The sequence below is a fragment of the Mustela putorius genome, unplaced genomic scaffold (assembly GCF_011764305.1).
Source record: "Mustela putorius furo isolate JIRA1106 unplaced genomic scaffold, ASM1176430v1.1 tig00003909_pilon_pilon_pilon, whole genome shotgun sequence".
NCBI classification, from domain to species: domain Eukaryota; kingdom Metazoa; phylum Chordata; class Mammalia; order Carnivora; family Mustelidae; genus Mustela; species Mustela putorius.
The window spans coordinates 23,680,063-23,695,295 of record NW_025422057.1 but is presented as its reverse complement, the minus strand read 5'-3'; the positions used below and the strand labels follow the sequence as shown (position 1 = coordinate 23,695,295).

The following is a 15,233-nucleotide window of genomic DNA, read 5'->3' as shown; positions in this document are numbered from 1 at the left end:
CTAAGCCACTGGTGAGAGAAGCTCTGTGTTCCTCCCTGTGTGTCTCCTTCTTCTCTCTCATTGCACCACGTAAGTGGGGAACAGCTACCTCTTCTTCCAACCTGACCAGAGACTGCTTCGGGGAGCCTCCTGGTTTCAAATTTTCCTTCTCTGACACCAGAAACCAAATTATTCCTATCCAAGATTCCCCATGGGGCCACTTAAGGACTGCCCACGTTCTAAGAGCCAATTGTCCTGCATATATCTTTTCTGTTCCTCCCTCTGGGAATGAACATTCTGGTTTCTGTGGTGAGCAGCATTTCTTTCAGGGCTCCTTTCAACTGACAGAAGATATGTCCCAAAACAGACTTCGCTGTGAGCCTTAGATTCTCATTACCACAAAACCTCCAAAATCAGTCTGGTGGAACTTTGAAGGGGGCTTAGGGAGTTGACCGAACCAGCTTCTGCAGAGGCTACAGGGTAATGAGACAGGCTCTAAGAAGCCATGATGAGGACAGCAGATTCCAGCTCAAGAGTGACTCTGCCCCTGCCTCCGTCTCTCACTCTCTACCGTGTTGGTAGACATTACTGATTGATCACCATGCTCTGTTCTTTGGAAACCAAATCTGGCTTCAGAATCCTTCTTAACAGGCAGCCATCACCAAACGATGGGAGTTGACATTCTCTGCCCCATCCCTCTTTTCTTTCTTCATCTGTGCCTTCCAGAAACTGTTCTGGAGAGTTGAATTCCAGATTCCAGACAGATCTCCACAGAGCTGCTCACTGTGCCTCTCCCGGCTCCTCTCGTACCTACTGCCTGAGCTGTGAGCCCCGGGGTTATTTTTGGAAGCCTGAGTGTCAAAACAAGTTGGCTAGCTGTGTGCACCCTGGTGCTGATGGGAGCTTGACAAGCTGTAGCCTGGCTTTAATTTCTCATTTTGAAGCATTAAATGTCAGGAGCTCAATTAACATTTTCATTATTGCATTTTTATTGTGCTCTTATTTAGGCTACAGATGTGTGGGAGCTAACATTCCCTTCCTGCTATTTTTAAAGAAAAAAAATATCAGCCAAAATGATAAATTCTTACATCTTTAGGGTACTTTCCTTGTTCTTGATACCTCCCCAAATGCTCATCAACATCAGAACATGATGTAATCATTTGTTGATTCATTCATCCATTCCACAATTATTTATTGAGCAAATGACTACTACATTTGGGGCATTGTTCTGGGCTCTGAGGTGAGGGAGTGCCCATGGGGTATCATTGGGCAATGTAGGTAGACTAGAAAATCTAGATCACTATCTTTTTTTAATTAACGTAATCCCAAGGTAATTTTGTGCAAGGGAAAGAAAAAGAATGGGAAAGATAGAATGAAGGGGTGATATGATGGAGGCATTTAGATTGGCACAAACCAGGTGCCACCTTCTCCTGTCATCCTTGATGGCCATGATCTGCTGAATATTTTCATTTTATTCTGGGCAACCTGTAAACTTGCTTACATAGTCTATAATATTGGGTCATACAACTGCCTGGTACTCAAGGGACAAGTGGACATGTTTAAGTTCAATACAACTCACATGTATACGCATGGACCCACACACAGGCACACACACAGACACACACACCAGTTTTCCTTAGGTTACAGTTATACATGAGGAGGAAGGTGACCTTAGGTCCACCTTCTCCGTGCATGTTTACTGTTCCACTTTTTGCCACCTTCAGGGAACACATATCACAATCAATTTTAAGAGACTGTTGGTAAGAGCATGAATTGTTAAAGAGATCCAAGCTCATTGATATCGAGTCTTTGAGTCTTAACCATTTAAAAATGCATTCCTGTCCTATTATTTACTTTGGTTTCCATATTGTTTTTTTCTTCTTGCTGTGTTTTTGATATGGCACCAAAAAAGCACTACACACATCAACTTTATTTTCATTTATTTTAAAGAAATTCTTAACAATTAATTAATCATTGTTTTTAGTAGTTTCTACACCCAACGGGGAGCTCAAACCCATGACCCCAAGATCAAAAGTCACATCTTTTCTGACTGCGCCAGCCACGCAGCCCCACATCAACCTTAAACATAACTTGGAAAACCTTAACTCTCTGCCGCCTTCCCCCCAAGTCCCAAATCAGCGATTACAAACAATCTGCTTATGTTTCAGGCAACATTGGCCCGGAGCTCTCATATACTGATATTGGTGTGTTCATCTCTTCTGATGGGGGCAACACATGGAGACAGGTAACTGGGAGAACTGGGGCAGGGATGAGGCATTTAGGGCAAGTTTGCCAACATCTCTTTTCCTGTAAATTCTCAGGCTCAGTATGACTGTGGTTGCAAAAAAACATGGAAGAAGCTGTTCAGTTTGATCCATTTTTGCTGACAGATGGGCAGTGGGGTAAAATGAAAGCATTGGGCAAGGAACAGAAAGAACTGGAATTTTTTCATTTTTTTCCATTCTTTCATTCAGTGTAAGTATGGGACAGCCATTGGATGCTAAGTACTCTGCTGGTTTCTGGGGATACAACTGATGAAATGGTTCCTATTCTTAATGTGCTATGGATCTGGGTAGATGGGTCCCTTTACCTTGCTGGATCTGTTTCTTTATTTACAAGATGAGTGAGTTGGAATATTAAAAACACAAAGCTGTGGAAGTCTCTGGTGGGTTAAGTATTATGTAGGCCCAACCTAAAGGAAGTATGAAACAGATTAACAGATACATATCTACATGAAAAATTAATTCAGTTTTATAAACATTTATAGCACACTGTCCAATAGAACTTCCTTCAAGGATGGAAATTGTTCTGTGTCTATGCCATCCCATGTGGCTATTGAACATTTGAAATGTGGCTAGTGTGACAGAGGAACTGAATTTTTTATTTTATTTTAATCAATTTAAATTTAAATAGTCTCACGTGGCCACTGTATTAAACAACACAGATTTATACAATGTCAGGTAGGTGTCAAATACAAACCTGAGGAGGCAATTGAATACTTTGGAGTCCCTTTCTTCAAGGAGTACAAAATTAAGTAGAGAAAACAGCTTCATAAATAACTAACTATAGTTTAGAATGATTTTTTTTTTTTTTTAAAGAGAGAGAGTGCCCATGAGCAGGGGGGATAGGCAGCGACAGAAGGAGAGAATCTTAAGAATTTTAAGAGAGTCTTATGTGGGGCTTGATCTCATGACCCTGAGATCATGACCTGAGACCGAATCAAGAGCTGGATGCTTAACTGACTAAGCCACCCAGGTGCCCCTGATATTTTAGTGGCATTTTTAGCCTGCAGGGAAAAGGGAAGGATTGATTCTACTTGAGGAAACTGGGAAAGACTTCACAAGAAGAGTTGACTTTTCACTAAGTCTGAAAGGTGAGAAGGTTTTCAGCTGAGGAAGATGAAGGAGGAGCACTGAACATCTTGATGCAGGTGCGACCGCCGTCTACTATCTAACTGGACAAGTTCCACTTTTGGATCTCTTAGTGAAGCTGTCATCACCATCACCAGCATCACCAGCATCACCCCCATTGCTACCACTGTCACCACTACCACTATCAGAAGAAAAATCTACCAAGCCCACCAGATGCAACCAGCTATTTTAAGTACTATAAGGCATACAACAAAAAATAGTTAAGGTTCCTCCCCACGGGCCATAATTAGGTAGATGAGGAGCAGACACATCATTCAGAACATATCTTCTTAGAATATAAGATAATCTCTTAAGTGTCAAATGAGGATGGAAACTGGAACTGGAGTTTCTGGTACAGAAACTCCCAACAACAAACCATTGTCTCTCCAACTCAAGAAATAGCTCACCTGGCCAAGTGGCCACTGCAACATTCCTTCCTTGTGTTGCCACTACTTTGGTTCTCTTTTTCTTTTTCCTGTTAGCTAGGGATTCCAGTTTCCACCCCAGTTTTGCACAGGGCAATTGTTAGCGGTGGTCAGAGTGATCAAGAGGAAAGTGAAAAGTGAATGGTATCCCTGTCTTCCCCATGCTGAGACTGAGACCAGCATCTCCATTATGTGTCTTATCACAGAGCCCACATTTGAGCTTTGGAGAGAAAATGCTGGCATTATAGGTTCAGAGTCCCTGTTTCTATTTGATATACAAATGAATCACCCTGAGGTCCTTTTTGCATTAAGACTACCATTAATGTGGACATTTTTATTTCCTTAAAAGGCAAATGTGAGAAAGGAAACCAGTTGAGAGGTTAGGCCTGAAAATCCATTTACTTTTTCTCTGTGGTGTTCCTGGGGGCATATGTACAGGGGACCCCATTCCTCCTAATCTCTCTCTTTTAAATAGACCTCCTTACCTTTTCTACTATGGTTCACTTAACCCACCATCCCAACCTCTCCATCCAGGCTGTAGGAAACACCCGTAGTGGTTAAGAGCCAGAGGAATTGTCCAATTCCAGTTTCCTCTAGAAATCTAAAGAAGGGTTGGTTTTCTGCTGCAGAAATATTTTTTCCTGTTTCAGGTTGGAGATATGATAGTTGTATATAACAGAAGCATTGATACATGTGGGATTACATTTGGAGTTCTCATTGCTCAGAGCCTAGCATCATAGTAGGTGCTTAGGAAATGCCTCTGGGTAGATGGATGGATGGATCTCTGAATGTGTGAATGAATGAGTGGATGGATTAATAAGTAAAGGACAAAGAGATGAATCAAGAGTGAGTAACTCTAGGTCTCTTGAAGCACTGTGTTACAATGTACCTTAAGAGTAAAGATCCTCAAGGGTCAAACTTAGGCCTTCATCCACTTTGCATGGAAACCTAGGAGGTGGTGGCTCAGTGTAAGAAATTGGTCATAATGTATACATTAGTGTCTACAGAAATTATCTTTACATTCCTAGACAGTTTATGAACAACACTGTAAGACACAGACCAATTATAAATTAGCAAAAATCTGCTTAGATGCAAAAGAAGAAAGAGCTGAGTAGTAACTTACTTGGATGCAAAGATGGGGAAACATTTTTGAAGTCATATTTTCTTTTGTGTTATCTAGCTGCACATCTTGTTATCTCAACTCTTTGTAGCATACTGGTTCATAGAACTACTGGAGGGAGTCCTGGAAATGCCATTTGAGTGGACTTGGGAGAATTATTTGTTTTCTTCAAAGCCCATGTCTTCATCTTTTAAGTGGGGATGATAGTACTTGCCAAACTACCTGATAGGATTGTTGAAAAGCTCAGAACCTAGATGAAACAATGTGAAAGATTTTGTAAACTGTCAAGCACTATGCAAATGTAAGGTGTTGCTATGATTGTTGTTGTTGTTGTTGTTGTTGTTCCAGATCTTTGATGAAGAGTACAATGTCTGGTTCCTAGACTGGGGTGGCGCCCTCGTGGCCATGAAACACACACCTCTACCAGTCAGACATTTGTGGTAAGGACAGCTCCCTACCCTATTAATGAGCAATTTTTTAGTGGAAAGTGTTGGAATAAGTTTTTCTGCATGACTTTGTACCCATTTACCTATTTCCTCTTTCATTTATTCATCCATCCTTCCATTTAATATACCTTCCATCATCCAACTCTTAGGTAGCAGTGATAGGCCTGCAGATAACTTAGATGGGAAGTATAATGATTAGAGCAGGGTAGTAGGAATGGGGACTCATATAAGCAGAAAAGACCAGGAATAGCCTGTGAGTTCAAACAGCTGAAATTAGGAATCCAAAATACAGGAAATGAAAATTGCTGCAAGAAGAATGTTAGGTTCATATAGCAGACACAAAATTCAGTTCTAGCTAAGTTGTGTTTGCAATGTCTGTGAATGTTCAAGCAGAGATGATAATTTCTCAGGTATATTCATCTGAATGTCAGCACAGAGGTCTGGGCTAACACTCCAGATTTGGAGTCATTAGCCATTAGATGGTAGGTAAAGCCATGGCAGTGGGTTCAATGCCTCAGAAGAGTGGGTACAACAAGGAGAAGCCAGTGGGGCATAGTTGAGTGTCAGCACAGAGGACAGAAAATAAATTATGGAACAGACCAAGAAGAAGTAGACAAAACAATAAAAACACAGGAGAAGTATTTTCATGGTTGCTGAAGAAAGGGATGATCAATAGCACCCAATTCTATAATCAGACCAAATTAGTTATGGAATGAAAAACAATATAGGATTAAGCAATATAGAGGAGTAAGGGAGGTCATTAGTGATCTGTGTCAGAGTAGATTCAAAAGAGAAGTGGGATTGAAAGGTAGATTATAATAGGTTTATGAATGATGAATGAATGAATGATAAGCAGTGGATTGAAGTGGGAACACTGTAGATAATTTTCAATAAAATTGATTATGGAATGAGGTTGAGTGTGTATATGTAAGACCCTCCAGTGAGGACAAAGATCTGTGAAAATATATTTTGATGGTGATGGTGAGAAAGATCTGTGAGAATATGTGGTGATGATGATGATGATGATGATGTTGATGATGGTGATGATGATGATGATTCTGTTGTTGGGTTGTTTTTTTTTTTTTTGGCTTTTTGCAGGGAATGAATGAGTACAATATGTGTTTATATGCTGAAGGGGAAGAATTTCAGGCTTCCAATGCAGCAAAGTAAATATTTGAGAGTGAATATTTGACAGTAAGGGTATGCCAGCTTGAGTGCTGTTGTTGGGATGAGCCATGAGCTGGAGGATGGACTCTGGCTTAACTCCCAGATCCTTGATTTTGGGAGACTAACACTTTTAAAGTCAGAGGTTTACTGGGAAACATCAGGCTGTAATCAGGAAAAGCCATAGGACTTCTAGGTGCCAAATTCAAGCTTCAGTCACCTTGGCAAGGACTCAAGAGGGTTTCTCTCAGTTATTAAGTTAAACCATATCATCTTGCCATTTTTGTTGGTCAAAAATGGTTAAATACATCAGTTTCTTAGAGCTCAAGCTAACATAAATCCCAGTGGTTTTTATCTATCACTCTGTCTTCAGACAGATAATGAGGTTAAAGTTTTTTAAAAAGTACATGGAGCCACTGGAAGGAAAAGTGCTCTATCAATTCAAGAATAAGCATATACAAGTTCTCACTGTTATTCTTTACCATCCTTTTACTACTGATTATATACTTTTTGGGTAGAATCAGAAGTGTGTAATTACTTAATACTAATGATAATCAGGAGTTTTTGAGGAATTCTATTCCAGGCACCATTCTAAACTCTTTACATGAATTATCTCAGTTAGTTCTTTAACAATCCAACAACCTTATGTGTGTGGGTACTCTTTTTAATCACATATTTATAATGGAATTGAAATGCAGACATAATAAATTCTTTGCTCAAGGATACACAGCTAGTACCTGGTGGCACTAAGTTGGATCTCTGTTACAGATGTTCTTCTGTTTTAAATGAATTTTCCAGATACTTTAATGAGGCTTATCACATGGCCCCAGCTCTCTGGGAGGTCATAGTTAAGATAAGGAGCTTAAGTAGTCCACATATCACCAGAAATCCAGCAATGCCTGCTAAAGTATGCTGGCCATATGTATTGCTGGGATCTTAGCAGAGGATGGAGTCCTGCCTAGTGTGTAAGGGGGTCTTCAGGTAGCTGCTGACATGAGAGTTAGTTCTTGAAAAAGGCTGCCAGGAGTCAGAGGGCTGATGAAAGGCAAGCCAAGGGAAGAGAAACTGTGACCAAAACCTGGGATTCAGGAAAAGTAGGAAGTGTTCAGAAAATATAGTTGATTGGAATCAAAGGTGGGAGTAAATTAGGGTGCATAGGACTCAGAAGAACTTAAATGCCAGGTTGAGCCTGTAGGTAATTCCTTCTTCTGCAAAGACCTGCCTCCTTGTGGAGGGAAGAGCTTCTCTACTGAGGACTGAATAGCACTTGTACTCTGAGACAGGATAACTTGACTCTTAAAACAAGTTCAGTTGTTTGTTTTTTAACCAAGAAAGGCAACATTTTTTAGCCCTTATCATGACATGCTGAGAACTTCCATTGATGTCTCAATAAGAAAATTGGTAAATGCCCTGAGGACAGATATAGCTGAGCAGAATTCTTCCACCTAAGTCTCAAGAGAAGGGTGTGGCAACCCCATCTCACACTTGACCATCACCCTCCTGCTCTTTCTCCCTCATTATGGTAGGAAACTAGTACTTACTTAGTGATTGATTTCTAGAGTCTTTTGCACAAATGTTTCCTTGTTCTAAGGAAAAGAGGAATTTGGTGGTGTTATTTCCTTCTGGGGATAGGAAAAGCAAGTATATCTGGCATGGAACAGAGGGACTAGAGAGTTTTGGTTTTGGTTCATCTTCCATCCTTACACCTGACCATTCAGTCTGTTCTGTAGTAGTTTCTCACCCAAGACCTGATCACTTCCAAAAGGAACATTTGGGAATTTCTGGAGGGTAACCATTCAAGCTGTAAGAATTGTTTAAATTTCTCTCAGGGATATCTAAGTAGGATAAAATTGTGCCTCTCTAAGTCAGTAATACAAAACCTTGCTCCATGAAATCTTTTTTGTTGGTAGAAGATGTTGGTAAAGCTCAGAAAAAATAGTTACATTCCCATTCAACTTCCTCTTACGATAATGTTAACACCTCCCTCCCTGTGTTTGCCTACTCCAACTTACAAAGTATTAAACGTGATTTTTCACACTAAGCTTTTGAGATAGAATTTTCTCCATTTAATGGATGTCAACACTGCCATTTGTCATAAATGCTACAAATGTTCCCTTGAACTTAACCACTACCCATGATTTCTGCTTACTTGCCTACCTGTGAATGCCATTCTCTGAAATAATCTCTGCAATGGATAAAGCCAGCTCTCGAAGCTGTGTGTTGGAACACAAATAACCCATTCAAAAATTCTCCTTTGCACTTCTCTTTCAAAGGCTAAGTGTGTGTTTTGGAAGGATTTGACCATACCATTATCACCAGTGTTCCTTATGAGATTCAGGACTGATTTTTGTCTCATGCATATAAATTGCAAGCTTGTGAAACTCAAGCAGTTTCTTTTTTTTTTTTTTTTAAAGATTTTATTTATTTATTTGACAGAGAGAAATTACAAGTACACTGAGAGGCAGGCAGAGAGAGAGAGAGAGAAGGAAGCAGGCTCCCTGCTGAGCAGAGAGCCCGATGGGGGACTCGATCCCAGGACCCTGAGATCACGACCTGAGCTGAAGGCAGCGGCTTAACCCACTGAGCCACCCAGGCACCCCTCAAGCAGTTTCTTCATCACCAGTGACTTCTAATTAAGTCACAACCTTCAACGTAAACAAGTAGCTCATTTTAAGTGAGAGAAAAGTTATCAGTTCATTGTTATTTTCTGGGTAGGCCTCAAACTGACATTATATTTAACACAGATGTATATATATATTTGCATAGAAAAAAAACCCACACCAGCCTACCCACTCTTACACAAGGGTATAGTGGTTCTCAAATTTAAATAATAGTTACATTGCCTTTCAGAGAAAAGAGGAGTCATAATTGAAAAGCTGAGGAAATGTTAGCTAGACTAATAAGGCATGCTGTTTCCCATAAATTGAAATGATAGGTAGCTAGATACACGTGAAGACAAAACAGCATACAAATGAGCCCATCTATTTGTGACCGTGTACATTTCGATGCATAGAGATTAGAGCCTAAGTGCTGTTTCAGGTAAGCCTCCATCCAGTGTTATCTTTAGACCATGAATGCATTAGGGTGAAATGAATAATAGAACCCTATGGAATGCAGTGCTCTAATGAAGACTCACAATAGACAGAGCTACTAATTGGCAGGTAGACGGGGGTCCTACCACTTACTTAGCCTTGACAAGCTGTTAGTGTCTCCTTTCAGTAAGATGTTCTTGGAAACAGGAAATGAAATATCACCTGGCCCTTTGTGTTCCTTTGGTTTTCTATAACTGGTGGTGAGCATTGGTGTCTTGTCCAAAGGCACATTCTCATGTAAACAGTAGTCATAACCAATACATGCCTCTGAAAAGGGAAAGTGCATGTGCTGTTCTGAAGAACTTCCAGGTCTCTAAAAAGAAGTTCCAGGTCTCTGATCAAATAAGACCAAGTGATGCAACTAACCAAAGGGAGGAATACTGATTCCCCGTGACCACTATAACTCTATTTCTGTGCTAGAGACTTCTGGGAGGACTTGGTTATTCTTGGAAGATTCTGTTCCTTTTAGTGGATTTGATGTCAATGTCATAAAGTCATAGATGCTGGAATAAGAAAGGGTCTTAGAGAGTGTGTAGTTTGGCTTCACACCTAGCATAGCAGATACTTCCGTGACACCCAGAGGATCACCCTCCTTCACCACAATGGCGCAGGGCTGAACAACTCGCATATACCCAAGACAGAGTTCCCATCTCATATAATGGCTGTAGCTGTTAGAAAGATTGTTTTTATGCTGAGCAATAGTGAATCTACTTATAATTAATGTCCATTAGTATCTGTTCTGCTACCCAGAGCTATGCTGAGTAAGTCTGATCCAGCATTTCACATGATTTTTAGAGCTGGAAGGGACCTCAAGAGATCTCTTTGTCTAATCTTCTGAGTTTTGGAAAATGATCATATATGCAACTCAAGATCGGTTTTATGCATTTATGCGTTCATTCCTAACACACTGAGCATAAATTATCTATCCAGCATCAGCTTAAGGGCTGAGTTGTAAAAGTGAACAGGACAAAAACGTGGAAGCTTAAATTCTTGTGCACAAATATTTGTTCTTTTTAGAACAGTTGTGAGAATGGAAATATTTTCTCCTTTATTTTATCTGTATTTTTCATTAATATCTTTATGCATCCAATGACTGATTTCTTTCACAGACATTTCCCCTTTTCAGTTGTTAAAAAATAGGTTTTTTTTTATATGTTTAACTACATTTTTCTTACTAAAGAGAATTAAAAGGCAATGGTAATTAATTCAGCTCTGTTCTTCCTTTCCCTAAGCTCTCTTCAATTCATATAACCCATTTCTAGAACAACCTGTTTTTTACCTTTAATCACATTGTTTGTCAGTTTCTCTACAATGATTGTAACTAAACATAGTATTTAGGATTTAGTAGAAGGATAATTTCTTCTATTATGCATGTTATCTATCTGTGAACACATACTAGATTTACAGTGGCTTGATTACCTCTCACAATAGTGTCATTTTTAGAAAAATAACTTAATGATTGACAGTGACCCCAGTTGTTTTCAGCTTGAAATTACCATTAGTTACTCATTTCTCTTCTCTGGATGTGGGGCTTTTTTTTTCTTTCTAGTTAAACGTTCTGCTTTAAGTTGGTCCTACCTTATGAGCAACTTCGAAATCTTTATTCCCAACTTTGATTACTTCCCAGAAATTTGGATCCCTCCATCTAAAGTTCTTCTTGACAGTGTGTCACAACATGTGAGTCCAAAAAACATCTAAACCTTGAAGTGGACCAATAAAAACAAGAAAAAAGCTTTGCTTCTCCTGTTCTTCCCATTTCTCCATCTCAACTGCTTCATCATGAAAATCTGTGTTGTCCATGATTTCTTACTTTTGCTCAAACAAAACCAGTGTACATTTTATTACCAAATTCTATTGACTTCACTTATAAAAATATCCTTTCCATCTCTTTCTTTTTAGACTACTGTAACCTTTGCCCAGACCCCATTCTCACATGGTCTTTTACAATTGTTACTCTCCCCCAGTTCATCTCCTTGTATTCACTTTGAATCTTGAGAATCTATTCCCCATAAAGAAATGAAAATTGTGTTTTAAAGTTTAAATCAAAACATACCTCTTTCATTTCAGCTGGAAATAAGGTCCCTCATATTCTGCCCAGCCTAATTTTCGGACTCCATTTCTTTCCACTAATCTACTTTCCCACTGATCTACCGCCACTGACCGTCTCTCTGCCCTTCCCACACAGCAGCCTCCTTTCTTCCTTCCCATCTTCCCTCTGGAATGGCTCTCACCTGCGTCTTTGCATAGGTTGTTCCTTATTATCCTTCAGATCTCAGTGTATTTCATTATTTATTAGAATATTTTATTTATTTGAGAGAAAGCATGTGAGTGAGAGAGCAGAAGTAGGGGAGCAGCAGAGGGAAAGGAGAAGCAGACTCCCTGCTGAGCAGGGAGCCTGATGTGGGACTCAGTTGAAAGATCCTGGGATCATGACCTGAGCCAAAGGCAGATGCTTAACTGACTGAGCTGCCCAGGTACCCCCTGATCTCAGTTTAAATGTCACCTCTTAAAAGATGACTCTCTTGAATTTTCAATACAAAGTAGTCACTCTCTATCACTATCCCATCACTCTGTTTTAATTGTCTCATGATGTGTATTTATAGCTCATATTTTCTATTTCTCATATTTTTTAAATAAGTATTTTCTTCTTTTTTTGTTTTTTTTTAAATTAATTTATTTATTTTCAGCATAACAGTATTCATTATTTTTTCACCACACCCAGTGCTCCATGCAATCCGTGCCCTCTCTAATACCCACCACCTGGTACCCCAACCTCCCACCCCCCCGCCCCTTCTAAACCCTCAGATAGTTTTTCAGAGTCCATAGTCTCTCATGATTCACCTCCGCTTCCAATTTCCCCCAACTCCCTTCTCCTCTCTAACTCCCCATGTCCTCCATGCTTTTTGTTATGCTCCACAAATAAGTGAAACCATATGATAATTGACTCTCTCTGCTTGACTTATTTCACTCAGCATAATCTCTTCGAGTTCCATCCATGTTGCTACAAAAGTTGGGTATTCATCCTTTCTGAGGGAGGCATAATACTCCATCGTGTATATGGACCACATTTTCCTTATCCATTCATCCATTGAAGGGCATCTTGGTTCTTTCCATAGTTTGGCGACCGTGGCCATTGCTGCTATAAACATTGGGGTACAGATGGCCCTTCTTTTCATTTTCTTCTTTTTTAAGATTTTGTTTATTTTTCAGAGAGAGAGAGCACAAAGCAGGGTGAGCGGCAAGCAGAGAGAGAATTAGACTCCCAGCTGAGCAAGGAGCCCAATGTGGGACTCAATCCCAGGCCCTAGGATCATGACCTGAGCCGAAGGCCGATGCTTAACCAACTGAGCCACCCAGCCTTCCCACAACTCATATTTTTTAATCCATTTGTCTGAATGTTATTTGTCTCCTCAAGTTAGAATGTAAGTTCCACTTGAGCTAGAGCCTGCCCTTTCCTGTTCACCACTAGATCCTTTGAACAGAGGCCACTGCCAGACCAGGCACATAGGCATCAACAAATATTTGACAAAGGAAACTTATTTTATTTTGATTTTATAGTCTTGTCTTGCCACTATTCAGAGATCCATTGGAACTTTACATCTATCTCTCTGAGTAGTGGCAAACCAATTTCACCTTCACCTATGGACTTAATAAAGAATTCCCAATTCCTTTGTCTCTGCCCTCAAGGAGCTACTACACTGAGATGGGGGAAAGAAGGTGCATCCCTTGGGGATACCATTCACTATAGTTACTTCAGAGCATTAAAGAAAACTTCTAGCAATCAGAGAAGACTAGCTCTCACAAATGGCAGGTCGTGCAGACCCAAATTTCTGATATCTAAGAGATTAAATTTTATCATGTCATATTTTGTGGAGTTTGTTTAGAGAGTTTTGTTTTGTTTTTAATAATTACCTCAACTCAAATATTCAAGAGTTAGAAATTACTGATCTCATAAAATCACCTGCATGACACAGTCCTGAGCTTCCAAGTGGTTGGTTGACCGTAAGAGAAAACCATGGGATCCATTCTCGCCCTGGCTCTGTAGGGCTGTCCCCTTGCTTATGCCTCTAAGCATGGGTTATAACAGACATTGGGCTTCAGTTACTGTGTATGCTAGCTTTCCCACCTGGGTTTTGGCATTTCTTAGTTTTTCTTCTCATCTTATTCTTCTATCTATCTAACCCATGCTGCTTCTCCTTCCATATGAATTCAGTTCATACAACAGACCTTATCTTCCACTTTTTCTTTCTAACTTGGCCTTGGCTTTTTCTTGGCACCTCCATCTCAGAGCTAGAAGGTTGTGATGGTCGCTCCTTGTCTACTCTGTGGTATTTTGTCTTTTCATTGTACAAAGTAACAATGACTATCTTCTGCCTCATTCTCAATGGCAGTGGCATGAAGGCTTCTCCTGCCCTGGGATGCTCCTAGTACCCACTGCTATTTACTCTGAGAAGAAAGGACAGAGGCCTTCAACTCACTTTGGCTTCTTCCTATCAATACAGTAACTAGTTTATCCTAAGTGACCCACACAGAAAACTAAACAAATGATTTCTTGTCTCCTAGGCTTCTCTCATAGTTAACTATTCAGTGGCCACAGCATACTAAAAAAAAAAAACAACTATAATTATTTTAGGAACCAAGCACGTCCATGGCAAGAAAGGTAAAGTCCATTCCCAGTCATGCTTTTGTTTTCCCTTTTACTATAAGAAACTCATTTTTAAGAAAAGCCATTCAGATCTGCCCAACATTCTCTGCGTCAGCTTGATGGTCATGTAAGCTTCAGCCTATAAAAAAAAAAGTCTGAAATGACCAAATTCTTTAAGAAGTTAAGACAGTATTGTTAACTGTCATCATGTTGTACATTAGATACCTGGAATTCGTTCCTCTTGCATAACAGAAACTTTGAACCCTTTGACCAACGTGTCTTCATTTCTCCCTCCTGCCCCTACCCTGCCACCCCTGTTTGATCAAACCAGTTTGATTGTGGCGATCTTTTCACAATATATACATATATCAAAATATTAAGTTGTACACTGTAAATGCATACAATTTTTTCATGTCAAAAGTAAGTCAATGAAATTACTTTTAAAAAGTTAAGACAGACACTGATAATTTGTGAACTCATAAAACCTTAATGTCCGACTGTCTGCTTTCTTTTTTTGGTGAATATAGACTTAGGTATGCCACAAATTAAAAAAAAAAAAACATATTGAGAAAGTATAAGATAGAAAGCGAAAGCATGCTTCAAAAAAAAATGGGTGGATTGGAAGAGTGTGGTAAATCATTCTTTCTTTTGTTTATTTATTCATTTAACATTTATATAGTGCCAAGGAGGTTCCCATTTTTCTACTAGGTACTAGGAATGCAAAAATAAATAGTATGACCTTTGACCTCAACTCAAAGTTTACTGGAAAAATCAGACATTTATTTATTAAATATCAGGTAAGAAACATTATAATAAAGATGTATCGGTGGTTTTAAGGAGTCATTCGAAAAAGCAGACATATATGACCAGTGAACTCCCAAGATTATACTTTCGAATGGGTGGATTTAAAGTCCATTAAGAAGTCATCATTCAGCATTATTAAGGGGAGAAG

At 39.5% G+C, this 15,233-nt stretch overlaps 1 protein-coding gene across 2 annotated transcripts in view; it reads left to right on the top strand.

Annotated features, from left to right (window-relative positions):
* SORCS3 (sortilin related VPS10 domain containing receptor 3) overlaps positions 1-15,233 on the top strand; it is a 586,410-nt gene that overhangs the window by 491,250 nt on the left and 79,927 nt on the right. For both annotated transcript variants that reach the window (XM_004749297.3, XM_013054566.2), the window contains exons 12-13: positions 2,148-2,224; positions 5,283-5,374. In XM_004749297.3, coding sequence (XP_004749354.2) covers positions 2,148-2,224; positions 5,283-5,374 — 169 coding nt within the window. The remainder of the gene's footprint in view (positions 1-2,147; positions 2,225-5,282; positions 5,375-15,233) is intronic.